General features: G+C 59.5%; 1 protein-coding gene across 1 annotated transcript in view; it reads left to right on the forward strand.

Moving 5' to 3' along the window:
• Nucleotides 1-11,160: 11,160 nt before the first annotated feature.
• The window catches only part of CACNA1B (calcium voltage-gated channel subunit alpha1 B), a 192,163-nt gene continuing 178,142 nt past the window's right edge, over nucleotides 11,161-25,181 (forward strand). Inside the window, exons 1-3 of the mRNA XM_079112735.1 lie at nucleotides 11,161-11,575; nucleotides 12,560-12,666; nucleotides 16,238-16,377. Of these exons, the coding sequence (XP_078968861.1) occupies nucleotides 11,293-11,575; nucleotides 12,560-12,666; nucleotides 16,238-16,377 (530 nt within the window). The 5' untranslated portion in view covers nucleotides 11,161-11,292. The remainder of the gene's footprint in view (nucleotides 11,576-12,559; nucleotides 12,667-16,237; nucleotides 16,378-25,181) is intronic.

Here is a 25,181-nt window from a genome sequence, read left to right on the forward strand (position 1 = left end):
AGCCTTGGTGAGGTTGTGGGTGTCCCTCCCTGTAGCTTGCACTCTCGAGGCGTCCCCACACCCTCTCGCAGGCTGGGCTCAGTTTGGAACATGGCCTTTCTCCCTGGAGAACCTGAGCCCAGCACCATGGTGCCTCCCCAGTGCTCCCAGCCACCCTGCTCTGCCTCCCTGCTCAGGTGCCTGTGGCCTGTGTTGGCTGCCAGGAGACTGGTCCACACTGCAGCATGCCAGTCTCTCCTCTGGTCTGCTCGCCAGCTGGTGGGCGTGACGAGGCGAGCTGCGTTGAGTCCCGTGTGGAGCTATGTGGACGTCACACCTGGGGTAGGCGCTGCAGGGCCGTCCCAGGGTGTCTCCCCGGGGCTGCTGACCGGCTACCTCCACTGCTGCTCCTGTCATTCACCTTCTGTACTGTTTGGGGTGCTGGGGATTGAACCCGGGGTGCCCTACTACTGAGCCACACTCAGCCCTTTATGTGTTTTATTTTGAGACAGGGTCTTGCTAAGTTGCTTGGACTGGCCTGGAACTTGCCACCCGCTGCCTCAGCCTCCTGAGTTGCTGGGACTCAGGTGTGGCCCCCATGCCCAGCTCGTTCATCTGCTGGAACAGCCAGCCTACTGGCTGTGAAGTGCTGTCTCATGCTGGTTTTGATTTGCATTCCCTGATGACCGTGTTTTATGCACTTATTGGCTGTTTCTATTTCTTTGGAGAAACATCCATTTGAGTCCTCCATGCGTTTTTTTTTTTTTTTTTTTTTTTTTTTTTTTTTTTTTTTTTTTTTTTTTCGGTATTGGGAATTGAACCCAGGGTCTTGTGCATATGAGATGAGGCAAACACTCTACCAACTGAGCTACATCCCCAGCCGGCCTGTGTTTTTAAACTGGGCTGTCCCCTTCCTGAGTTACTGGAGTTCTCTGTCTCCAGTGCCCTCCTGTCTCACTTTGCAGCAGGATGTCTGAGCATCGTCCTCTGACTCCTGGCCACCACCACAGAATGTGCTGACAGAGCCCAGGTAACAGGGTCAACATGCCTGCATGTGGCCTACTGTTGGACTATTTATGTATTTTTGCTTTTTTAAAAAAGCTGCTGGGCATGGTGGTGTATGCCTATAATCCCAGCTGCTGGGGAAGCTGAGGCAGGAGGATCATGAGTTCAAAGCCAACTTAGCGCCTCGCTAAGTTGCTGAGGCACTAAGCCACTCACTAAGACCCTGTCTCTAAATGAAATACAAAAAAGGGCTGCGGATGTGGCTTAGTGGTTAAGTGCCCCTGAGTTCAATGCGTGGTACCAAAAATTTTTTTTTTTTTTTTTTCTCTAAAAGCTAAGACACAAGTTGGCCTAGGCCCCACAGGGCAGGATTGCCAAGTCACTGCCCTCTACCTCTGTGCCTCAGGCCCCGGGATGGTCTTCAGGGGCAGTGACTGACCAGGAGCCGCCCCTGAAGGGCCCACTGAGACTCAGCAGCTGGGTTATCTCATGGTGCATATTTTTAATATGCTATTGGGTTGAATTTTTTGAGGATTTTTGTATCTGTGTTCATTAGAGCTTTTGGTCCATAGTTTCTTTTTTTGGGGGGGTGGGAACTGAGGATTGAATCCAGGGCTGCTTTCCCACTGAGCTACATCCCCAGCACTTTTTAAATTTTTAATTTTGAGACAGGGTCTCACTGTCTTACTGAGGCTGGCCTCAAACTTGGGATGCTCCAGCCTTAGCCTCCTGAGCTGCTGAGATCACAGGTGTGGCCGCCACCTGCCACTGTGCCAGCTGTATCTTATTTCTTGTAATGACCCATTGGTTTGGGTGTCAGGGGCCTATTGGCCTCGTGTCATAAATCAGGGGTTTTGCCTTTGCCTCTTTCTTTGCATGAGCCTGGAGACCCAGAATTGTTGCAAACCAGCCTTTGGGTTTGTTGGTTTTTCTCTTGTTTTCCTACTTCCAGCCTTATTGGTTTATGCCCTGATTTTTTACCATTGGTTTTGCTGCCTCCCACATTTTCAGTTTTAGCTGGTTTGAGCTGCTGGGGTTTCACTGAGCTTGTGGTCCGAGTGTGCTGGGACTTCCCAATCCTCCTGTTTGTTCAGAGCACATTTGCCGCACCTTCCTTGCTGGGTTACTTGGGTGGGAGCTCACTCCCCGCTCACTGCACTTGGAGGTGGGGTTCCATCGCCTTCTGGGCTGCCTTGCTTCTGAGGAGAAGTCAGTGGGTGTCTGCAGTGCCACATCTATTAAGCTCAGCCAGAAAAATTTTCATTTTAGAAATAATTTTCAACTCTAGACAGACATTCCATTTGGTTTTCTTTTATAGCTTCAACTCCTCTTTTGAGATCCACTGTTATCTCCTATGTTCTCCTTTTCCTGTAGCTCCAAACATGTTTATACTAGCGTTTCTTACTCTTTGTATCTACTTCTGTCATCTGCCGTATCTCGTTGTTTCTGACCTCTCTCCACTGCATCAAGCTTCCTACTCCTTCACGTGTTTGGGACTCTCAGTTGGGCGTTGGGTGGTGGGGACGCAGCTGCTAGGTGCATGGACTCTGCAGACACCCATGCCTCAGGCTCAGCCCGACTGGGCTTCTGTGAAGACTGCTGCAGATTTCTGGAATTCCTTCTCTTTGGTACTTGACCCCTCAAATTCCAACCAGCTCTGCTTCGCTGGACTCTGACTGGTCTTGTAATCTCGACAGAAATTTGGACTCTGCTCTGTTTCCTCCTTCTCAGGCTGGCTAGAAGATTGTCCCCAGCTGGAGAGCCAGGCAGGCGAGGGGATGAAGCATGGTCTGTCTGTCTTCTTCCAGGGATGGATGCCTTGCTCTGCCTGTTGTTGATGTCTAAAAGCAGCTTGGTGCACATGTACCTTATTTTACAGCTTATGGCGGCTTTTCATCTAGTATCTACTACCAGTTACTATGTGGTACTGAAAGATCATAACTGTGTTTTATCTCAAATTGTAATTTGTCAAGTGCGGCTTCCAACGCTGTCTGTTGGGTACGCTCCCCTTTCCTCAGCTCTCGGCTCTCACCCTGACGCGACGCCCTGTCTGTTGTGCTGTCCTGTTGGGTTGTGTCCTAAGACCACAGCCTAGGCCCCTGTGGCCTGTTCTGAACAGGAACGGTCTCCCTGGCTTCCGAGGCTCTGCCACCACTGTGAACGACATGGTATCCTCCTGGCCGGAAGTTCACGACCAGCCGAAGACTTCAGAGGGGACAAGTGGTCACTGATGCTCTTTACCCTGGGAATTCAACAGCACCTGAGCCAGAAACCCAGGAAGAAACAGCCAAAATGTGCAAGACCACCCAGGGGCCACCCTCGTTTTGGGCTCAGCACCCATTTTGGAGGTGACAGGACATCGGGCTTCAGCATGACGTGAGGTTCCTTGGATTATGCAAGAAAAACAAACCCAAACATAGAGTTCCAGGTTCTGCATGAGAAGGAGTCCAAGGGGACAGCAGAGGATGCAGGGACCAGGGGCAAGTGGGGTGGTCAGGTGCTGTGGCCTGTGGGAGCAAGATTACACCAGGCCTTGGTTTGTGGTGATGCCTTGAGTTTTTCACAGGAGGTTTTGTAAAAACTCCCAAAGGGGAAAAAAGAAAGAAAGAAAGAAAAAGAAAAAGAAAGGCCAACTCTAAATCCAGCACAGGACAGGGGAAGGCTTGAGCCCCACCCTCAGTTCTGTGAACGCTGGCCCAGAGCGTGATGGGAGCGGACAGCGCCCAGCTTCGCTCTCCTCCGCCAGCTCCTCCGGTTCTCAGTCTTCGTGGGGAATGTCCCACAGTCCCGAATGGCAAAGCTGCCACCCAACCCCAGGGTGGTGGGCCCAAGCGCTGCGGCTTCCCCTTGATGACCCTGCGGGCTCCATCAAGGGCTCCATCACGGCCAGGCTGTGCTCCGGGAGCATCCCCGCTGGCAGCCGTTGGCACCCCCAGCTCAGTGCAGGAGGGATTGCAGTGCTCCGGACACGTGGGTCGACTTCGAGAGCCCTCTGCTCCTGTTTTACAAGAAGTCAACATGGCTCTGTGTCCAGTCAGCAGCCTCCCTTCCGGTGGAGGCCCTGTGGGAGGCTCTGGGTCCTCTCTCCAGGTCACGGTCCCGCTGCCCTTGCTGCTGGTGTCCTGCCCACCTGCTGGACTCCAGCTGCATGTCTGCCTGCCCTGGGTCGGATGGAGGTGGCACTGCTCTCTGCACCCGAGAGGCCTGGCTCTGGCCGTGCTGGCTTGCTGCTCTGGTTCTTCTGGGCTGCTCTGCCTCCACCTGGCACTTCCCCTCCTCCCCCAGGAGTCCTGGGCTTGAGCCGAGCAGAGGGGCTGGAGGCTCGTGGACTGCACGGGGCTCTCCTGGGAGATGGTCGGGTGTCCCCCAGCGGGAGGCTGTCAGATCCCGTGGTGCGCTGGCCCCACGCAGCCCCGCGCGGCTGCCTAGCTGTGGCTCCCAGGCTCGGCTGTGGGAGGCTGCGAGGGCGTGAAGACCCTGCCCTGCAGGGCTCCAGGCAGCTTGGTCTGAGGTGATGGTGTGGACGGCACTGTCCTTGGAGAGACCACCCTGGTTGCTGAGGCAGGAGGAGCGGGCACAAGGCCAAGGCAGACAGAGCAGGGTAGGACTGCCAGACATGAGGAAGGCCTCCAGGGGAGAGAGTGAGTGGCACAGAACAGCTGGTCCTCACAGAGCATTGCACAGGGAGGAGGCGGGTGACCCTGGTGAGGCATGAGGGCCCCTTGGTGGAGAAGCAGGCTGCTGAGGGCCAGGCCCAGCTCGCAGGGAGCCGTGAAGAGTCGCGCGCAGAGTTTTGCTTCGAATATGTTTTTGGTTCTGATTTTGATCCATTCCCATTTGGTGTCGGAAGTTGGAGAGGTTAACTGGGGTCCAGCCATAAGGGTTAAGGGGAGAGCAATAAAGTGGTAAGCACATGGGATGGTGAAGAGCAAGAAGTGGCTTCCGTGGAAAAGCCAGTCCAGTTTATTTTATTATCTGTTCCAGGTCATATCAAGTTACCTAGGTCACATAGCGCAGTTAGCTTTGCACATGTGCAGCTCACACGGCCTGCTTGTTTCTCACTAGTACCAAGTGTTATCATAATAAGAGAATGTCTCCAGGCCTCAAGGACAGAGGGCTGCAGAGCATCTCCAAGTCAGTCAAACAGAAGGCCTACTGTCCTGAGGAGTGTGCTCAACTCCAAGGACTTTCGCTCCTCTGTACATTGACTGGCCTGAAATCCCTACAGGAAGTGTTCAAAACCCTTGCTCCAGGACATGCAGGACAGCAGGGCCTCAGTCTGTGCCTCTGCCCTGCCAGCCAGTGTGCGGGCATCTTGACCCTACCTCCAGAGCAGTGCTGGCCGGAGGCACCAGCTGGGACAGCAGCCTGCTCAGTGGGCACACGCCCTCTCCCTGTCCACCCCACCTCCATTAGTGGGCTCCAAGTCCGGAAACCGAGGCGGGGACTCAGGCCCCTGCACCTCACTTCTGTGTCCAGTGTTGCCCCATCCGCAGCTGCATGTCCTGCCCCTGTGGATGCATGTCTTCAAGCTCCCTGTGGCCAAGCCCTGGGGGGCCCTGGTCATGGCCGTGGCCTCACATGAGGTGGCCTCCCCACCTGTGTGGTGACAGGGCCCCAGCACGTGCCCACCTGTCCACCCTCCCAGCTCTTCTCAGTTGCAGAGCAAGTTTGCTTCTGCCGCAGGGAGAGCTGGTGTCACCTTTCCAGGGCTCTCCAGAGCCCTGCAGATCTGCCCCAGGCCTGGCCTCTGCCAGCACATCAGAGGTGTGTCCTGAGGTGCCCAGAGCTCACCAGCACTGCCCTGCACCTGTGCCAGCCCCGGGGTCCATCCCCAGGCTGCTGCCTTTCTGGCACCCAGCCAGTGCCCACTCGGCACTCTGCCGCCTTTCTCCTGGACAATCGCCTCACCGAGGCGTCACCCGAAGTCGCCTCTGCACCCAGGGATCCTCCAGCAGCCCCAGCTGCCTCCACTCCCGGACAGGGCTGGGTGAGGCCCTCTGGGCCACCTGCAGACAGTGTTCAGCCAGCTCCTCCTGGCAGCCCGTCCCTACTTCCTGTTGTTTTCACAGGCCGGTGTCCCTGGGGTGCCTCTGGCCATTGTCCTGAAGCCCCACCTCTGTGAGGCTGACCCCAACCTGGCCCTAATGCAACCTGCAGAGCCAGGACAGCGTCTTCCCGCCTCGGAGTTGCGACCAGTTCCAGACCCCGCCTGGTGCCACTTGAATGGTCCAGGTCCTCCAGGTGGACCAGACGCACAGGGTGACCGGATGCCACTGTGAGGGTGTTGGTTGACGCAGGGCAGGAGCAGGGAAGCCTGGAGGACACTGGAGGGCAGGCGACTTCAGCGGAGGAGGGACAGCGCCCAGCCCCTGGTGGCTCAGGAGTCCACCAGGAGTTGCCAGTGGGCATGGTCTGCACCCGACACGGGCGTCTGCAGCAGCATGCTTCCTGGGGTGGTGTGAGGCTCACTTTCATGTTATGAGGACTTAGTGTCCTGAGTGGGCATCTCTAAAACACAAAGACCGAGAAGTAATCAAGAGAAAGAGACCAGGGGAGGTGTAGCGAGCAGGCAGCAGGTGGGCACGGAGGGCAGGTGGTGGGGGTGGGGAGGTGTAGCGAGCAGGCAGCAGGTGGGCACGGAGGGCAGGTGGTGGGGGGCAGGTAGCAGGTGGGCACAGAGGCTAGGTAACTGGGGGGTGGAGGGCAGGTAGCTGGTGGGCACAGAGGGCAGGTGGTGGGGGGTGGAGGGCAGGTAGCAGGGGAGAGAAGTGCACCTTGGAGACTGTCAAAGGCAGACACTGGCCTTTGACAGATTAATAAAATGGCAAGCCCTGGGGATGAGGTGAAATAAAGATTTAAAGTGGACACAGACCCACACACAGTGTGCATAAGAAGCTGTGGAGAAGGACTGAAGACCAAGACCCTTCCAGAATGATGGACTGGAGTGCTGACCCCAGGGCAGAAGCCGAAGCAGCAGCTCCTGGCTGGAATCACCAGGGCTCAGGGCGCACTGGCTCCGGAGTGGACAGGCCCTGGGCAGCACTGCTGCCTGGCTGGAGGCCGCAGCCCAGGCGTTGGGAGCCCACAGGGACTGAGTGAGAACCTGCCCCCAGTGGTGGCTGCAGATGGTGGCATGGCTACCCTGGCTCACCCGCAGGGAGAGGCGGGGGATCTGCCAATGGGTCGGGCGGGGAGAGAGCCATGACCAGACAAGTCACTGCTTGCGATTGCTGGGGCACGAGGACAGATGAGACATCTGGCACGGTGCGGCCACAGGACCTGGGTGGGGCCACCGGCCCCTCCCTCTGAGCTGGTGCATGAAGGTAAGAAGTGAAAGGGACAAAAACTGGAAAAGAGGAAGAGCAACCTGCAGTCCACATGGCTACATAGAAAACTCGGATCTGACAACAAATTCTTAGAAGCAACCAGAACATTTAGCAAGGATGTTACATGAAATCAGCCAAGAACTGTCTCAGAAAACAGCTTAAAATGAAATCCTTTTTTACCGTATGGAAAGCACTTCAGAGTAAATATAAATGTGCAGGGCTTTGTAAAAAATGTAAAATATCATTAAACTTTTAAAAAACTAACTTTTTTTACAAAAATTAACTTAATAAAAGCTAAAAATGACCCTGATCAATGAACACTCATATCGCTTGTGCCCTGGAAGCTTAGTATTCAGGACGTGAATTTGCCCCAACCTGCTCTGGATGTGCTGTTCCCATCATCAGCCCCGGGCATGCAGCCTGACAGGAGGGAGGGGGTGGGAGCGCCCTTCCACGCACTTCCCCCCACACAGCCCAGAGCCCGGCAGGGAGGGTTTGAGCATTCAGGAAGGAGGTGGATGCTTGCCCACGTCACACAGAAGAACCAGTTTTGAGTGGCTTAGGAGGAAAAGCAAAACCACACAGACTTGAAGGAAGTCGAGGAGAACATGCCCAACTCCCCGGCAGAAGAGAGGGAGAGCTGGCACGAACCACCCAACCACCAAATAAGCCAGAGACTCCTCGAGGGAATTCTGACCCTGCACGTCCTGGAGAGCACTGGCACTCAGCCGGCAAGGTCCCCTGCGAAGATGCTGTGGCAGGGAAACACCATAAGCAACGAGTGCAGGACTCTCCACTATCAGTGATCAGTGAGCTGCAGACTCAACCGAAGTGGGATCCTCGACATGCCTACCAGACTGACCGCGACCTGGGCTGGCACCACCTGGATGTCGGGAGGGTGTCAGGTGCACAGATCTGCCTGTGCTGTGGTGCTAGCAGCGCCCTGCAGCTCGGGGCTTGGGGCGCCATCCATAGCCAGCAAGCCTCCTGCTGTTGCGCCCGCGGGTGCCTGCCTCGTGCCAGGAGAGCCAGGTCGCAGTCCACAGGAGAACTTGACAGGGAAGCAGGGAGCAGCACAGATCTCCATCCCAGTGGAATGGGAGGACACCCTGGCCCACAGCAGACATGGAGGCCACACGTGGTCATGCCATTCCCAGTGGCGCAGTGTGGGGTAGCCCCCCGGCACCAGGCAGTGCTGCTGGATGCAGAACTCAGAAGCACGTCAATCCGTGCACACGTTGCACAGGGTTGAGTGGAGCACAGCAGTAGCGCTGCAGAACTGGTGAGCACTGCGTGTTGTCTGGACCATGAGGAGACAGGGACAGGGGCACAGTGGCTCCATCTCTAGAGCCATTCACACCCTGCATTAGCTTTAGAGTAGATGTCAGTTATAAACAGAAAAACTTGAGGATTTCCCTCTCCATTCCCATGAGCACCCAACACCCAGTGCCAGAGGTGGAGTCTAGAGGGGGACAATGTGGGGACATTTCAGGAACAACCAGAGAGAGGCTGGCTTTTGGTGTGATGGTGGAGAGACTGGAGGACGGTGGATGTGGTCACAGCCGCCCTCACCTAGCATAAGGGCAGCGCTAACTTGGGGACCCAGGGTCCTCTTGGGGGACATGGATATGCCAGTCTGCCCACTGTGTGACTGGCAGCAGCTGGAGCCTGGTAGGTGTGCATTTTGCCAGATGAGTAGGACAGAGGCGAGGGTGAAACTGACAGGATGGAGCAGGGGACACTGATGTCAAGAGTAGGTGGATCATCAAGGGAGCTGGAGGGTCCAGGAGGAAGAAGACTGTCCATATGCACAGGCTGCTTGGTCAGTTCATGCCCTCAACACCTGTGTGTGCCTCAGCCCTGCGCCTTCCTGTCCAGGCACCAGCAGCTTCTGCCCAGCCATGAGCACCCACACACCGCGTCCTGTCTGAGGAGCCACTGGCTCTGCAGTACCAGGCCTCTCCCTCGTTATTGCCTCCATCTCTGCCTCTCTTTGCAGAAGAGCTTACCAGATGAGCTGTACACACACCGCTGTGCACTTCCTCACGGCCCAGGTGTCTATACCTGCTATGTCTGCTTCCATTTGTCTGCTTCCTCACCATACCAGGTGCCTCCTCACTGCATGAACCCGTGCTCCCCATTTCCTGCTCCACACTTGACCTCTACATCCACGATTCAGTGGGCTCTGGAGTGCAGTCAAGGACTCACTGCCACGGCCCTGTATCCAAACCCCACCACCACTCTGTTGGCAGCAGGCAAGACCCCCAACTGGCCTCTCTGCTCTGCAAGGGGCCAATGGGCAGCTGTCCCTCCTGCTCTCAGAGAAGAAAGCCATGACTTTGGGGCAGCCTCATGCCCACTCAGGGGAAGACATCTGTCCCATCTGCCTGATAAAAGTTTAAGCCTTATGAAAAAACCTTTCCTTCGTTATAAAAGGATGTCGTAAGTTGATTTTTTAAAAGTGGATATAATTTTCACACTGGCCCTTTCTGTTTGAGATGGTGATGCCGATGGGTGATGCTTTGTGCTGTGGCAGCTCCTTGGGCTAGGGGCAACAAGCAGGAAGACAGAACATGGTGCATGTGGTGATCAGGAGAGGGAGGGAGATGGAAAGAGTGTTCCTGAAACTGACATTTGATCAGTGAAGTCGGAATTGTACTGAGCAGGCTGCTCCTAGCTGGAATTGGGTTGCCTGCCTAGATGGAGGGTACAGGGACCGGGGGCCAAGGGTTCCTCCCAACTCCTCTACCAGAGCCATTAGTTCTGTAGATCCACAACCAATCTGCTGCAGTTTAGGCTCCCACTGGCTCTGTGTGCCTCACCTCGGCAGCTTCAGGTGTGCTCCAGGCTCCCTCCTTTCCTGGAAAGGTGGGTCTTCCCCCACCCTGGGGCAGAAAGGCCTCCTCCAGGAGGCTGGCAAGCTTTGTTTCTAGGATGTTTGTCCTGGCAAGAGTGATGAGTCTTGTCTGCTTCCTCCCCTACCACCCTCCAAGAGTGATTTGGGAAAATGTAAATATCGGTGTAGATATCTGGTATCCTTGGTATGAAGACGCCACCTCCACGAAGGAGTAGCCAGTGCCTGACACATGGGTGCTTATAAAAGGGACGGGGACGGGGAGGAGGGACGGTGCACCATTATTCTGTTCTTATTGCATCAATGGCAGAATCTCAAAATTGAGATCTAGTAGACGCTTCAAGGTCTGGTGTATGAACAACGGCTGGGGCCCCGACAGGTTTTCTCCTGAAAACTTGGGGCTAGTAAGAATGTCGAAGAACCAGAAGGGCGGCAAGAATCGCCTAGGAGACCAGGCCTCTGGGAAGCCGCGGGTGGTCTGCAGAGAGGGCCAGGGGAGCTGACCGCGCGGCCTCCAGGGAGCAATGAGGTGCGGACCTAGTGGGGAACCCGGGGCCTGGCCTCTCTCTTCGGACTGGAGCATCTCAACACTGCTGACGCCTCCGGGGAACGCGGGTCCGTCTGGGAGGAGTGCGAGGAGCCTGGCGTTCGCGCAGGCAGTGTGGACTCTGGGGACCGAAGGTTCGGCGCCAAGTGCGGCTGCCGAAGACTCCGGCGCACCCACTTTGCTTCTGGTGTCTCTCAGACCGTGCGCGGAGCGGGGCGCGTGGAGAGCGCACACTCAGCCGGCGACCGGAGCCCAGGCGCACCCGGAGCACCAGCCTAGGAGCAGCCTCGAGGGCCGGCAGCCCGGGAGCGCGGCTGGAACTGGGTGGGGGCGACCAGGCGGGGGCGGGGCCCGAGGACCCGGGGGCGGGGCCGTCTCGGATTGGCCGGGCACCGCCGCGTGACCGGCCCCTTATAGGGCGTGGCGCGGGGCCGCGGAGTCGGGTGCGGCGGCCGGGCCGGGCGAGGTCCGGTTCTGTCCTGGCAGCTTGGTGACTGCTCTGCTCTGAACGCCTGGTGCGCCCCGCGTCCTCCCTGCCGGGGCCACCGGGCCGGGGATGCGCGCTGCGCCCCAGAGCCATGGTCCGCTTCGGGGACGAGCTGGGCGGCCGCTATGGGGGCGCCGGCAGCGGGGAGAGGGCTCGGGGCGGCGGGGCCGGCGGGGCTGGTGGCCCGGGCCCTGGAGGGCTGCAGCCGGGCCAGCGGGTCCTGTACAAGCAGTCCATCGCGCAGCGCGCACGGACCATGGCGCTGTACAATCCCATCCCGGTCAAGCAGAACTGCTTCACCGTCAATCGCTCGCTCTTCGTCTTCAGCGAGGACAACGTCGTCCGCAAATACGCCAAGCGCATCACCGAGTGGCCATATCCTGCCAGGGACCGGGTCGGGTGGGGCAGGGGGAGACTGCCGAGATCGCGAGGGCAGGGACCGGGCGCGGCGTCTGTGGTCCGCGCCCGCCAGGTCTGGGAGGGGCGACCTGGGCGGAAGGCTGGGACTGGGGCCGGTCGCGGCGGCGCCCAGTGGCCATCTTTCCCCGGGCCAGGTGGAGGGTGCGACCCGGGAGAGGCGCAGCGAAGACGCCGCGGCCCGGCGAGGAGGGGGCGGGGCGGGGCCTCCGGGGCCGGTCTCTGCGCGCGTGTGCGCGTGGTCGTGCGCGCGCGTCTGTGTGTGTCTGTGCGTGTGTGGTCGTGAAGGCGGCGGCCGGCCTGGCCCCGGCGGGTGCTGGGCGGAGTCCCTCTGCCCCAAGGCTCATCCCTTCGTTGGTCTTGGGGAGCTGGTCAGGGTGCAGAGCTCGCGGCCCGCGCGGAGGGCACCCGAGGGCGAATCTGTGTCTGTGTAGGTGTGAGCGCCGAGGGTTGCGGGCCCGTGCGCGTGCTGGCTGCAGGTGCCTGCGTGTGAGTGCGGGCATAGCACGAACCCCGCGCTGCGCGTGCGTGCGTTCGAGATGCTCGGTACATGTGTGTTCACGTGCCTGTGGAGGTACTTGTGGCTGCGTGTCCTTGGGTGGGAGTGTGCGCCTGCGCGGGGTCGGGGACTGCCGCTCTGGGGACGCACAGCCCCCTGCCTCGCGGAGCGCGTCGGGCGGAGCCGGGGCGGAGGCGCTGTCCGCGGTGCTGACGACCGCCGGACGTGCGGAGGGCTGGCGGCCGCCACTGCGGAGGCCCCGCCTTTCGGCGGCCCCCAGGGGCAGGGGTGGAGAGCCAGGAAGACCAGCCCTCGCCCGCGGGAGGGGTGGGCTCAGGACCCGCCATCCACAGCCCTCGGGAGACGCCTGGCGAGGCTGCTGCACTGCGCGGCTCCGGCCTCCGCCGCTGTGGCGCCTCCTGGCCAGTCCTTAACCCACACACTCCCTTTGAGTACATGATCCTGGCCACCATCATCGCCAACTGCATCGTGCTGGCCCTGGAGCAGCACCTTCCTGACGGCGACAAGACGCCCATGTCGGAGCGCCTGGTGAGTGCTGGCGTTGGGGCCCGGGACGGGATGGTGGGGTGGCAGCAACTTGTCTGATTCGCTTCCTTTAGAATCTGTGCCTGAGCTGGGACAGCACCCCCCCCCCCCCCCCCCGCCCGACTTCAATTAAGGGACAGGATAGAATCTGGGCAGCTGACCCTTCCCTGTAGGATCAGGAAGCTGGCGTGCCCAGCTCAGTCCCATTAGCCAGCCACTGATCTGCCCTGTTCCTGGAGCCACCCGACCCCGGATGGGCCACCAGGCACACTGCTCTGGGCTTTCATCTGAGAATCTAAGTTCTAAACCTGGGGTGACGGAAGGCGTTTATAACCCAGAGGGGAGTGTCAGGTTGTATGGGTTCCCTGGTGAGAATGGGTCAGCTGCCCACCTTCCCTGCAGTCCTGATGGGACTCCTGTGTGCATCTCTGAGCCTGGGGGTTGGGGCCCTTTTTCAGTTATCTTCTGTGACCTGTTTAGAACCCTTTCCCTGCAGGATCTGCCCCTCCTAGGGAAGCCCTCCTTCCCAAACGCTCCAAGTAGTTTTTACCACTAGCTTCCTGCCAGGAGTCCTCCAGACCTCTGTGGTGTCTGCACTGAGCCACAGAGCCTGAGAGAACCAGGGGCCAGGGCAGGACCTCTGCAGCATGCTGGGCCGGGCAGGAGCCAGCTGTTGAAGGCCAGCCTGGTGGACTCTGGAGGGCTGGGTCAGAGAGGGTGGTGTTTCAGGGCGAGCATCACTTCACAGATGAGGGCACAGTCTCATCCCCTGGCTCTTCTCTGCTGCTCCGGCTCCTTTGTCTGGGCTCAGTGTGGGCTGGGCGTGGGCTGAGAGGCTGCTGTGCCTCAGAGTGCAGAGAGGAAAAGGCAAGTGGAAGGGCCAGGAGAGTGGGCCTTGGGCGTGAGGTCCCCCAGGGGACAGCCTCTGCTCTGTCTTCCCTCCACCCTGGCTGCCACTTTCCTGACCCCTACTCTGTGAAGTTGTGACATATGGCCCAGTAGGTGCTTTGTGTGGGGCCTGGTGCCCTGCCGAGTTCTGGTTGACCACCTGGCCACTGCTGGCCAGTGTGGAAGGGGAGATGAATCGGGTGGACACCGGGAGCTGAGGAGCTATCTGGAGGGTAACAGAAGGCCATGTAAGTTGGTGGGGTTGTAGATCAGCCATGCTGTGAGGCTGTCATGGTCCCTGGGGGTACCTGGGCATGGGGCTGATAGGCTCTCTTGCTTCCTCTGGACCTCCAGCTCCTGCTGGTGGTGAGCTGTGCTTCAGAGGACAGAGCAGAGGGTGAAAGGGAGAGGAAGCTGGAGGTACAGGCTCAAACGCTAGGGTATAGGCACAGTCCTCTGTCCATGAAGTCTGGTAAGTAGGGCCAGAGAGACTCAAACCGGGGGTCAGACTGGGGTTTGTGCAGGGAGGCCAGTGGGGTGGTCCAGCCTGGCATCCAACTATGTGGACTTGGGCCTCACAGGTGCAGCAGTTTGGCTTCGTGGGGGCGGGTAGGGGGTGTACTTCTAGGGGAGGGGGCTATCTTTTGGGAGAATCAGAAGAATGTGTCCCACCTGGAGGCCTGAGAAGCTCTTTGCTGACCCAAGTCCTACATGCAGGTCCAGCCCTCAAGGGCTCTGAGGACAGACAGCAGCTAGACTGTGGAGAGTTGGATCTGGAGGCTGAACTGCTGCCCGGGCAGCAGGTGGGGATGGATGGGTAGGGTGGGCTTCTCAGTGGTCTGCCAGCCAGGCTATGGTGGGGCCTTCATCTGGGGGCTCTGCTTCCCACCCACCCGTCAGCTTCCTGAGCTGTCTTTGGCTGGACCTCCTTGAAGCCCAGCACCACCCACACCCATGGTTGCCTGCACACCCAGGTGGTGGTCCGGGGCCAGGCTGGGAGGAGCTGAGAGGAGAGGCTCTGGGGCAGCTGGGACTCTGGTCCTGGAGCCTGGCGTGCACTTCTCTTTTCTGTTCGTAAGCCTTTTGTGAAGATGTGTCCTTCTGGGCCCAGCTGTTCTGTTTGAGCAGATGATTAGCAGCTCCACCTCTTGGGAAAGAGGACCTTTCAAACTAACCACAGTAGAAGACTTGAGGTCACAAAAGGGTGCACACCCCACCAGGGGCCTCGTCCCTGTCATGAGTCAGCATCAGTTTTGCAGGGCAGGAGCACTGGGCCATGGTGGCCCCTAGTGTGTTGGCAGCTTCCGCTGGCCCTGCTGTGAGCTCAGCTGCAGGCAAGGGGTGAGGTCCTGGCTGAAGGTGGTGGCATGTCACCTGGGGTCGAGCCCTTGGGGGCCAGGCTTCTGGGAGAAAGGTGCAGGCTGTGGGGGCTGGCAGTCCCACCTCGCTTGGAAGCTTCTTTCAGCCAGTGTCCAGCATGCTGCTCTGGCCCCTGTCATGTAGGACAGAGCAGTTCTCTGGAGGAAAGTTCCTCCTGTGGCTTCCACTGTCAGGAGAAGGATGTCCATGGCTCTGGGAGCTGGCCTGCTCCTTAGTCCCCTTCATCTGCTTCAGGCTGCTGCCAAGTGCAGACATGAATCCTATTAACACTCCATGTCCAGCTCTCCAGGTCCAGCTCCCCAGCCAGCCCCCTACCCCCGTCCAGCTCCCCTGGTCAGCTCCCCTGGTCAGCTCCCCTGATCAGCTCCCCCGTCCAGCTCCCCTGGCCCAGCTCCCCAGGGTTGGTTGCCCCTAAACCCAGGTGTGTGAAGCACCGGTCACTTGCCACGTTGCATCCTCACATGGCATTCTTCTCCCCAAGCTCCACACTCCTTGCTGGTCACCACAAGGGCCTGCCCCAGCTGGATGAGCCTGGGGTGGAGGACGGGGCTCTTTCTAGGACCTCTCAAATGCTTTCCTTTTGGTCGCACTGTTCCCTTCAACTGGAGTGCCTTCCTCAAAATCTGGCCATAGAAAACTTGTTCCCTCAATGCCACACCTCTGGGAGGCTCCTTGGGGGTCCAGCTGTGTCTTGGTCTCAGGCCCCTGGCCCTGACCAAGGCATTGCCCTCGGGATCCTCATGGATGCCACTGCTCAAGTGGCCAGGGCTGCCGGTTTGCTGTGTTTCCTTGCTTCCCACTGGGATTTGCAGGTGTGTGTTGAAGGTGTGAGTGGGTCCTGGACTGAGTTCTGAGGCTGAGCTTTATTCAGACAACTGCCCTGTGACCAACTGAGATGGCTGCTGGGGCCCTGCCCAGCTTCTGGATCTCCATGCTTGTCTCCTTAGAACAGAGATGACAGGAGGGCACTGGGAGGTGTCCACAGAGACCGACTTCTACTGCAGACTGCCCACGGTCTTCTTCACCTTCCCCACTGGTTCAAGTGGGCAGGCCCTGGGTGCTCTGAGCTGGAGCAGAAGCTGAGATGCTGGACATTGCCCATCAACAGTGGCACATCCCTTCAGGGGGCATGAACAGATGAGCACATGCAGGCTAGTGGTGGACATGGCAGGCTGGAGGAGTCTGGGGTGTTGGGCAGCTCAGGAGGGTCAGACTTGGGATGGTGGGTGTGGCCATGAGACAGGGCCTACTGCCCCAGCCACTGCAGGGTGGGCAGAGGTAGCCAGTGCCCTGTGCTTCTCCTCAGGATGACACGGAACCCTATTTCATCGGCATCTTCTGCTTTGAGGCGGGAATCAAGATCATTGCGCTCGGCTTCGCTTTCCACAAGGGCTCCTACCTACGGAACGGCTGGAACGTCATGGACTTCGTGGTGGTCCTCACAGGGTAGGTGGCCTGTGTGCCCTATGTGGGCATCGATGCGGTGCTGGGTCCACACTGTGCCTGTGTTGTGCCCAAGGTAGGGGGCACAGAGGCCCTGGCTTTCCCTGGAGCTGTCTGTGTGTGCTCTTGGCTCAGAAGAAGCTTGCTTAGAGCCCACAGGCGAGGCAGCCACTGGGTATCATGGCCAGTGTGGCCAGGAAGGTGTCTGCTTCCCGTGGTCTGGGTCTGCTATGGAGAGGGTCCGGGAGGGGAGGGCTTTATGCCTGTGATCTGGGGGGCACTTGGCACTCGAGCTGCTTCCTGTCCTGGAAGCCGCCTGGATCTGCAGAGCTCTTTGCTGCCACTCCTGTGAGGCCGTGTGTCAGCTGCCACCTGGGAAGGCACTCAGGCCCCCACCCAAGGTCCCTCCTCAGCCCATCCTCACAGTGGCCAGTGTGCAGTCCCCCCAGCAACCCAGAAGCCCAGGAGCCCAGGGGCTGCCTTGCTCCACGTGCCTGAGACCCTGGGCCTCAGCGATTCCATCTATCTGGTTGGCGCCTTAGGCTGAGGGGCTGGGGCATAGGGCTGTGGGGAGGGAGTGAGGGCCACAGGAAGCTGCTCTGCAGAGCTTGCTGCTGTGGCCCCAGTCACACAGGCTCTTCTTCCTGGGCCTCAGCAGCCCTGGGGGTGCAGAACCCAGCTAGGGAGCAGGGAGGAGGCCCTTTCCAAGGAGAGGTGGGGGCAGAGCTCTTTCCCCTGCCCACTGACTGTCTCTGTTGCCTGCTAGTTGTGGGGAGGTGCGGGAGGGGTTGGACCTGATGGCCACAGAGGGAGGGGCAGCCCTGAGCAGCCCTGGGCAGCCCTGGGTCTGGGGCTGCAGCCTCCACAGTGCTTCCTGAGCATGAGGAAGAAAGGGGGTCTGCATGACCCATGGGCTCTTGAGCACCCCAGTGCTGGAGCCGCTGATGGTGGGCTCCAGAGCTTCTGTGCATACCTGGGGTGTTGGTGTTGAGCTGCTCCTGTGCCCTTCCCAGGTGGGCACCTTTACACGTTAGCAGGGGTGCTCCCTGCCCCAGGCTGGTGGCATGGAATTTACAGGAAGCCCTCGGTGGCCCCATAGAGAACTGGGGTCCAGCAGTGACATCAGGGAGGCGCCCCCTGGAGGACCAGAGCTCCCCATGCTCGGGCCTCTCCTCTGGGTGCCCAGGAGTCACCACGGGTGTTTACGTCTCTCTTGCTCCAGATGGAAGCCTCTGAGGACAAGGGCATCTTGTTTTTCAGAGTGTCCCCTGAGCCTGGCTTGGGCCCCAGCCGGGACCATGAGCATTTGCTGAATTGCCAGCGTTAAAGCTAAATAGGTTTCCTGTTGGGGGTGGGCAGCCACACAGCCAGGGCCCCTGCGTCTTGCTGCCAGCCCTGGATTCTAGGCCAGGCCCCGAGGTTGGGAGCGTGGCCCACTGCTGGGCCCTGGGGGGGACAAGGCCAGCTCACCTTTGAGGGAGCTCAGGTGAGAGGGGCCGAGCCCCGCTGTCCTAACTGTCCTGGGCCCCTCCTGCAGCCTCTGCCCACTCCCTGCTCCTGTCCCTCTCTCAGCCTCCCACTCCCAGAATCCTAGGACCTGGCTCTCTGTCTGCAGAGGGCTGGGCATTGGCACCTGCTTTAGGCTCTTTCTCTTTCTACTGTCATCCCTAAGGGGTGCAGGGAACCCCGGGCGGGAGTGCTCTGTGTCCCTGGGGCTCGTGTGCAGGCCTGGAGCCACGTGGGAAGCCGCTCTGCTGTGTCTGCGTGGTGGGGGTCTGGGAAAGAACCCTGTCCCTAGCCCTGCTGATCAGAGGTCCCCTGGGCAGTGGTGGCACAGGCGGGGGGAGGGAGGCCTTTCTCGTCACTCTGCTGTTTTAATTAAGGTTTGTTTAATTAGTGCTCAGAGGCCTGTTGCCTGGTGAAGCCCCAGGAGGTGAGACTGGCTGCCGGGGTCCCTCTGCTTCTGAGGCTGGTGTGGGGGACCTGGAGGTGCCTGAGGAGACTCACACCTGCCCTGGCCCAGGTGCCTGTCCCTGAGGCTGGGTGCCCACCAACGTCCTGCTCAACTCTTCCAGACTTACTATCTGCTTTGGTGCTCAGGGCTAAGGAGGCGGATGGGGTCTGGACTGGGTCCCACCTCCTGGGTTACAGGGTCTCTTGCAGATCACAGGGGTGCCTCTGTGAGGCCCTGAGCCTGGGCATGGTGGGCCATGCCTAGGGGGAGCCTCAGGCCTGAGCCCTGTTCCCAGTTGGTCAACCCATGGATGACCACAGACTGCTGTCCCTTGGATAGGTGGGGATAAGTGGCTGGGCCCCTGACATGGTCCCTCCTTGCTGTCGGAAGGGCTTCTGCTCCTGGTCTGTCCTACTGCCACCTGGGGCCCAAGGGAGCCTTTGCCTGGGGATGGGCTCCCCTGCCTGCTGGCTCTTCCAGGAATGCTCTGTGCTGCTTGGAGAGGCTGGGGAGGGGCCAGGAGGGGCCCTGATGGGTGGGGTTCCAGCCTGAGCCCCATGTGGCTCCTTGTGCAGGTGGGAGGGAGCATTCTCCCTCTTCTGTCCACCTGTCCCTCTGCTGGCTTCTCTGGCCACTGCAACTGCTCCTGCCCCACACTTCCCACACGTTCATCCCTTAATCACCTGGGCATCCAGGTGCGGGAAGTGGGGTGAGCAGGGCCCTGCCTGTGGGCCCTCCTCCAGGGTGTGGCTGCCGCCTGCCCGTTTCTCTCAGCCCTCTCCACCCAGTGCCCCTGTGCTGCTGGTGGCTCTATATATCCTGCCCCTTCCGCTGTGTGCACATGGCCATATCCCCAGGCTGGGGCACAGTGCTTCCTGGGGTGGGGTGTGAAGAAGGCGAGTAGCCACAGGCACTGTGAGGAAGTGGGGGGCTTTGTGCAGGGCAGTAGGGAACTCCTCAGTCTGAGGCGACTTGGGCCAGAACTTGAGGGCACCAGGGGACAAGTTACCCTGCTCTCTGGGTAGAGGCCTGGCTGAAGTGCATGTGGGGAATGCAGGAGAGGCAGGTGGGATCCCCAGGGAGGGGGGATCTGCCATGTGCCCACCACTGCCTGGTGAGATCCCCAGGGACATGGGAGCTGCCCACCACTTCCCAGCAGCCCAGAGCTTATGTCTGCAATTGGCAGGGAGCTGGTAGAGACCCGAGCAGCACCTGGACACAGTCTGTGTCCCCTGGAGGTGGCTTGGTGGGAGGGGTGCAGTACGATGCCATGGCTGGCGTTTGTGGGACGAGTATGCTGGGAGCAGGACGCTGGGTCTGGGGCTGTGGCAGCACTTGACCTGAGGGAGCTTCACAGCCAAAGGCTCAGAGAGGCGGGACAAGGCAGCCTCCAAGGGAGTACTGGCCAAGTGTCACCAGACGGACCCATGGCTGAAGGAGACAGAAGGACCCAGCGAGGGAAGATGGGTTCGAGGTTCTGGACAGTGCAGGCCTGTCCATTGGACTGGGAATCTGGTGAGGCATGTGGGCTCCTCGGACTGGTGGAGGTGGGCAAGGGGTGTGAGTCCTCAGGACTGTGCCTGGTCTCTGTTCATGTTGGGTTTGGAAGCAAAGGCTCAGCCCAGGTGTGACGCTGAAGAAATCGGGAAGGTGGTAGGAAACAAAACAAAGGGTAGCTGGGCGTGGTGGCCACACCTGCAATCCCAGTAGCTTGGGAGGTTGAGGCAGGAGGATCACAAGTTCAAAGCCAGCCTCAGCAATTAGCAAGACCCCTGTCTCTGAGTAAAGTATAAAAATGGCCTGGGGATGTGGCTCATTGATTAAGTGCCCCTGGGTTCGATCCCCAGTACCTCCCCGGCTCCCCAAAAAAGTCAGAGATAGGGAAGGTATGGAGGGGAGGCCGAGAGTAGATGAGCTGCAGACTCCCTCTGGCTGCCCTTCCTCACTCTCTGGTCCTGGCTTTGCTTGATCACTCGGAAGGAGGTTGCTGGGGACACAGCCGTGATCACACAGATGGTTCCTGCCCTCTTGGGCTGCACCTCCTGGTGGTGGGGTGGGGTGGGTGGGGCGGGCCCTGAGAAGCAGCAGGAGGGGCTGAGGATGAGGAGAGGTGGAGGGTCACTCTGAGCCACTGGGAGGATACAGGGAGGCCACAGGGGCTGTGGCTTCTATGAGGATGAACTGCAAGTGGAGGTCCAACTGGAGGTCCAACTGGAGGTCCAGGCTGAGAGAGGAGCCTCAGGGAGCCCTCTGGTGCTTGTCTAGGCCGCCTTTCTGTCCAAGCCCATCAGCTGCCCCTGCTCTCCGCTCCTGCCTGAGCTCCTGGCTGTCACTGCTTCACTGCCTCCACCCCCCAGACCCCTCAGTGAGCCGCTGTCCCAGGCCATAGGGGGTGCTCCAGGACACAAAGCCCAGGTGTCCACACCCTGTCCTGGCCCAGCTGTGCTTCCCTTCAGCGCCTTTGGGGACAGCAGAGAAGTGTGTCCCTGCCCCACTCGGGATGTTTCCAACCACAGCTTCTGGTCTTACTTTAAATTAAACTGGGATTTCTTTCCAGGATGGATAATGGCTGCTCAGGTCCCTCTGGACTCAGTGCTGTGTGGGGAGGGAAAGTGGCAGCCATGTTTCAAGCCAGGGCTGCCACCTCGTGCTGGAGTTGCAGGTGCTTCCTGGGTGCAGGGGAGGCCTGGCTTAAGAGATGACAGAAAGCACAGGGAGCCATAGTGACTGGGTGTGAATGAGGGCTGACCCCAGTGTGCGTCCAGCAATGACCAGAGCTAGCTCTATCATAGGTGCTTCCTAAGCCCCTGACCTTTCCTGTGACCCAGATGGGGCATCAGGTGTGCCACCCAGGTCGGGCGCTCTGCTCACTGGGGCATCTGGTGCCGCCTGGGTCGGGGTGCACTGGACCTTCTCCCGTCACCCCTAAGGACGGAAATCCTCGTTGCAAGCCCTCAGTGACCTCACAGATGTGCTGAGGTCCTGTAGGGTGGAGGCTGCGAGTCTGACAGATGTTCCCTGCAGCAGCAGAGGGGTCCCTATGTTTCCCGTTGTCTGGGGTTCGGGTCTCCTTAGGCAGTCTCCATGGGCTCACTGGTGACTCAGATTGGGTCTGGCCAGGGGTCTCTGCTGTCCCTCCTGGTATTGTGGTATTCCTGAGAGCTCACAGCCCCTGCATGTGCTGAGACCCTCTGCCCGCTCTGGGTCCTGCACAGGGCAGCTGCCGTGGGTCCAGGACCTTTCTGCACCTCGGGCACCTCCCTCCTGTCGGTGGCCTCTCACCAGCCTGTATGTCCCTGGACTGGCTGGGAGCCCTGTGCTGGTTACATAAGACCCTGGGAGGCACTGCCCTGGTGGGTGGCATCCCAGCCTCCCTCTTTGGCACACGCCCCCACATGGGTATTTATAGAGGACCCAGCTCATTTCCCTGCTCTGTCTGTCTCCTCCCCACCCTCCCTCCTTCCTCTGTCGCAGGATTCCTCACACTTTCCTGGATCGAAGGGCAGGGCCAGGCCCCTCCTGGTGCCATCTACTGTCCTTGCGTGTGCAGGGACTTGAGCTTCTGGCTGATTCTGGAGAAAGTGGGTGTCCAGATTGCCCAGACTTGAGTCAGGGCAGGCTCTGGTCCTGCCGGTCATTTCCTGGGTATCAGTGAGTTGTGTGTGTCCAGGGTCAGGGCAAGCCCCCTGAAGAACTGGGCCCAGAAGCTGCTGGTTGGGGTGGGCAGAGTGGGGCTGGCTTGCTGAGCAGGGGCATCAGGTCAGTGTCTAGACCCTGGGGACTCTGCTCTACACAGGGCACCCTCCACACCTGCCCAGCACTGCATCTTGAGACAGGCTGGGCCTCTACACACCTGTTACTCCTAGAGCCAGGAGATTTGGCCATGGGCCTCATATGTTCACACCTTGCTGGACCAGGTCCTGCCCTGGCCTCTCTTCCTGCTCACAGTGGAGATCTACAGTAGCCAGGTCCTCTCTGCACTCCAAGCTCTTGCCAGTGACCACAGACTGGGCACCAGGTGTGGTTTTCAGGTGTACATTCCCTTTCCCCTCTGAGGTCCCACAGAGAGGCTTGACTTCCTGAGCCACTGATCAGGAAGCGTGGTGGTCAAGGCCTGCAGGGATGTAGGTGGGGACAAGAAGGTCTGCTGACTGGCCATAATGAGCCTTATGCTGAGAGGCAACTAGATTTCGAGTTAGCTGGAGGCCTTGGGAGTCTCAGCTCAGGGCCCACCCAGTTCCAGGGATACAAGGCAGGGAGACAGTGGGTCCTGGGGTCCAGGCCCCAGACTTGCAAGTGGGTGGGCAAGGGGCACTAGCAGGGAGGATTCTGACCCTGTGGTTAGCCAGTGTATCTGGACTGTCAGGACTGTTGAATCATTTGAGAGGACTGTAAACTCCACATATCCCTCTTGCCTGGACGTCCCTGGAGCCTGTGCACCCTGTGGGTCAGATACCTGTTTGGCCTGGGGATACCTGGTTGCCTCTGGAGAGCTGCCCCACTCCTGGGATGGTCATCCTGGGCTGATCTGTGGCCAACTCCCTAGGCTCAAACCTGGCCACTCTGCTCCCTAGGGCTGCAGCTTGCTATGGCCAGGCTGGCATGACATGGTGGCCGGGGCGGCTGGTCTGCATTCTGTGCTCATGCCCCACAGAGGTAGCCAGAGTTCAGGTTCATGCCTGGTAAGGGCCAGGTCCTTGTGGGCACAGGGTAGTGGGCTCCCGGCAGCCGCGGGCCCTGCTCGGTCCCCCGCCCCTCTTCACACTGCGTCAGAGCTGTGATTTCCAGAGGTGGGGACTTGCCAGTGCTTTTCCCCCCGGAGCTGGTCCCTGGACTGGGAAAGGGGCCTGTAGGCAGCTGCCCACCGCAGCCTGGCTCTCTAGATCAGGAGCTCCGGCTCCCAGCCTTCTTGGGCTGAAAGCAGAGGGTCACTGGGATGGGCAGGGCAGGGCACTGCCATCCAGCCCCCTTCACCTTGTTGCAGCTCCCTCTGCTGAGCCGTTGTTCATTCTGGTTGCCGGTAGGCACGCGTTTCTAGAACGCAAGTTCCCAGCTGGGCGCCGGCACTCCCCAGGGCATCCTGTCGCCAGCCGCGACCCCCGTCTCCTGTGTCCAGGAGATCGTTCCAGGAGCCTGTCATCCTGTCACGACGCCCTGGTTCCCCAGAGCACAGAAGCCTGTGGGAGGGAGTGGGGCTCTGTCCTCGGTGCTGTTCTGGGGAGCCGTGCTCGGCCCGGCCGTCTTCCTCCAGTGAGGGGCCTGTGTCTCTCCTACCCACTCTCCCCCACCAGCTGGCCACCCTCCTGAGAGGGCTCCCTCCTCCGGCTCTCCCCATGAGGCCCTGAATCTCTCCTGACAGGCTCTTTCCCGGGAAGGACTGCGGGGGTCTGCCAGCTCTCCTAACAAAGCCCCACAGACCCAGTGCCTTCAGCAGCTGGCCCTATCTGCTTGGGTATAGGTTAGTGGGTAGGGCTGGCTTCTCTGAAGCCTCTCTTCCTGGCCTGCTGATGGCCAGTTCTCACGGTGGCCATAGACTGAGTGGTGAGGATGAATCCAGAGCCAGGTGGGGATGCAGGCCGAGGCCTCCAGGTGTCCCTGTCCACACTGTTGCTGCATGGTGAGCCCTGGCCGAATGCCGTGTTCTCTCCCGGCCTCCCTCTGCTGTGGGCCTGGGGCTCCTTCCCACTCTCCCTCCTGGCAGAGTCAGCCTGGTGGCCTCAGTGCAGCCACGAGTGACAAGCAGAGGAAGGGCTGAGGCAGGACCCTCCCAGCCTGGCTCAGGCGTGGGTGCTGGGCTGCTGACCAGCAGAGCGGGAGAGCCCTGGGTGCAGTGGGTCCTCCTGTCTGAGACGGGGAGTCCCTGAGGGGCCTGCTTGGTCCTCCCATACTGCTGTCTAAGATCCTTGTTCTGGGAGCAGTGTTGTGGGGAGGTGATGCCCCCCGAGGGACAGGACGTCAGCCCTCTGCTCCCCGGACACGGGGGGGCTGTGCACCTGCAGGCAGATGGGACCGCTGCAGAGCTTCCCTGGGAGGCTGGTGACACCGGATTCCCATGGACACCTCTCCTGGACTATGCTGCCGCCTGTCTCCTGGCCCAGGGAATGTGTGAGCGGCAGCTTCGTCGGCAGGACTGTGCCTGAGTACGGGTTTGGGCCTGGGTCTTGATGGTGATGTGAGTGAGCAGGAGAGCAGTCAGGTGAATCGTTTGGTTTTAGTGCTTATGAAATTGGTGTTTACACTACCCTGTAGTCAGTGGAACAGCGTACACACCTGACTTAAAAGCCATTGCTAAGAGTTGGTAACGGGCACCTTGTGGGGGTCTCCTTTGCTGGTGGAGGTGGGGCTGCTGGGGGTGGGAGGCCCTGGAGACAGCAGTGAAGCTGCAGCTGCTGGCCCCTCACCAGGCCTTCTCAGTGACCCGAGAGGGTCTCCTGCCTGCAGCCAGGCCTCACCGCCCTGCTCTGTGCTAGCATCTCAGGCCTGGAGCAGGGCTCACTGTGCCTTTACCAGGAGCATCTCTCCTCCGGCTTTCTTTGCTTGTCCTCAGGAAGCTCCTCCTCTCCGTTTCGATTTTGCTTTGAGATTGCAGTAATTCAGCCACCTTCAGGCCTGGCTTCTGGTTTTATTGCTCTTTCCACCTTCTCCACTGAATCCTTGACCCTTCAAATTCATCCAGGAGGGTTGGGGTCAACTCTCCTCCCAAGGATCACAAATATTCCTTATGCTACCTATAGCAGTGAGTCCTCTCCAGAAGGTTCTCCATTATTTTGTCTGCGTGTATCAGAGGAAGCGTTTTATGGTAGCTGTAGCCTCATAGTAAATACGTCCTACCTAATAAGACTGGCAAGTTCAG

This window comes from Sciurus vulgaris (assembly GCF_902686455.1).
Source record: "Sciurus vulgaris genome assembly, chromosome: 15".
Lineage (NCBI taxonomy): Eukaryota > Metazoa > Chordata > Mammalia > Rodentia > Sciuridae > Sciurus > Sciurus vulgaris.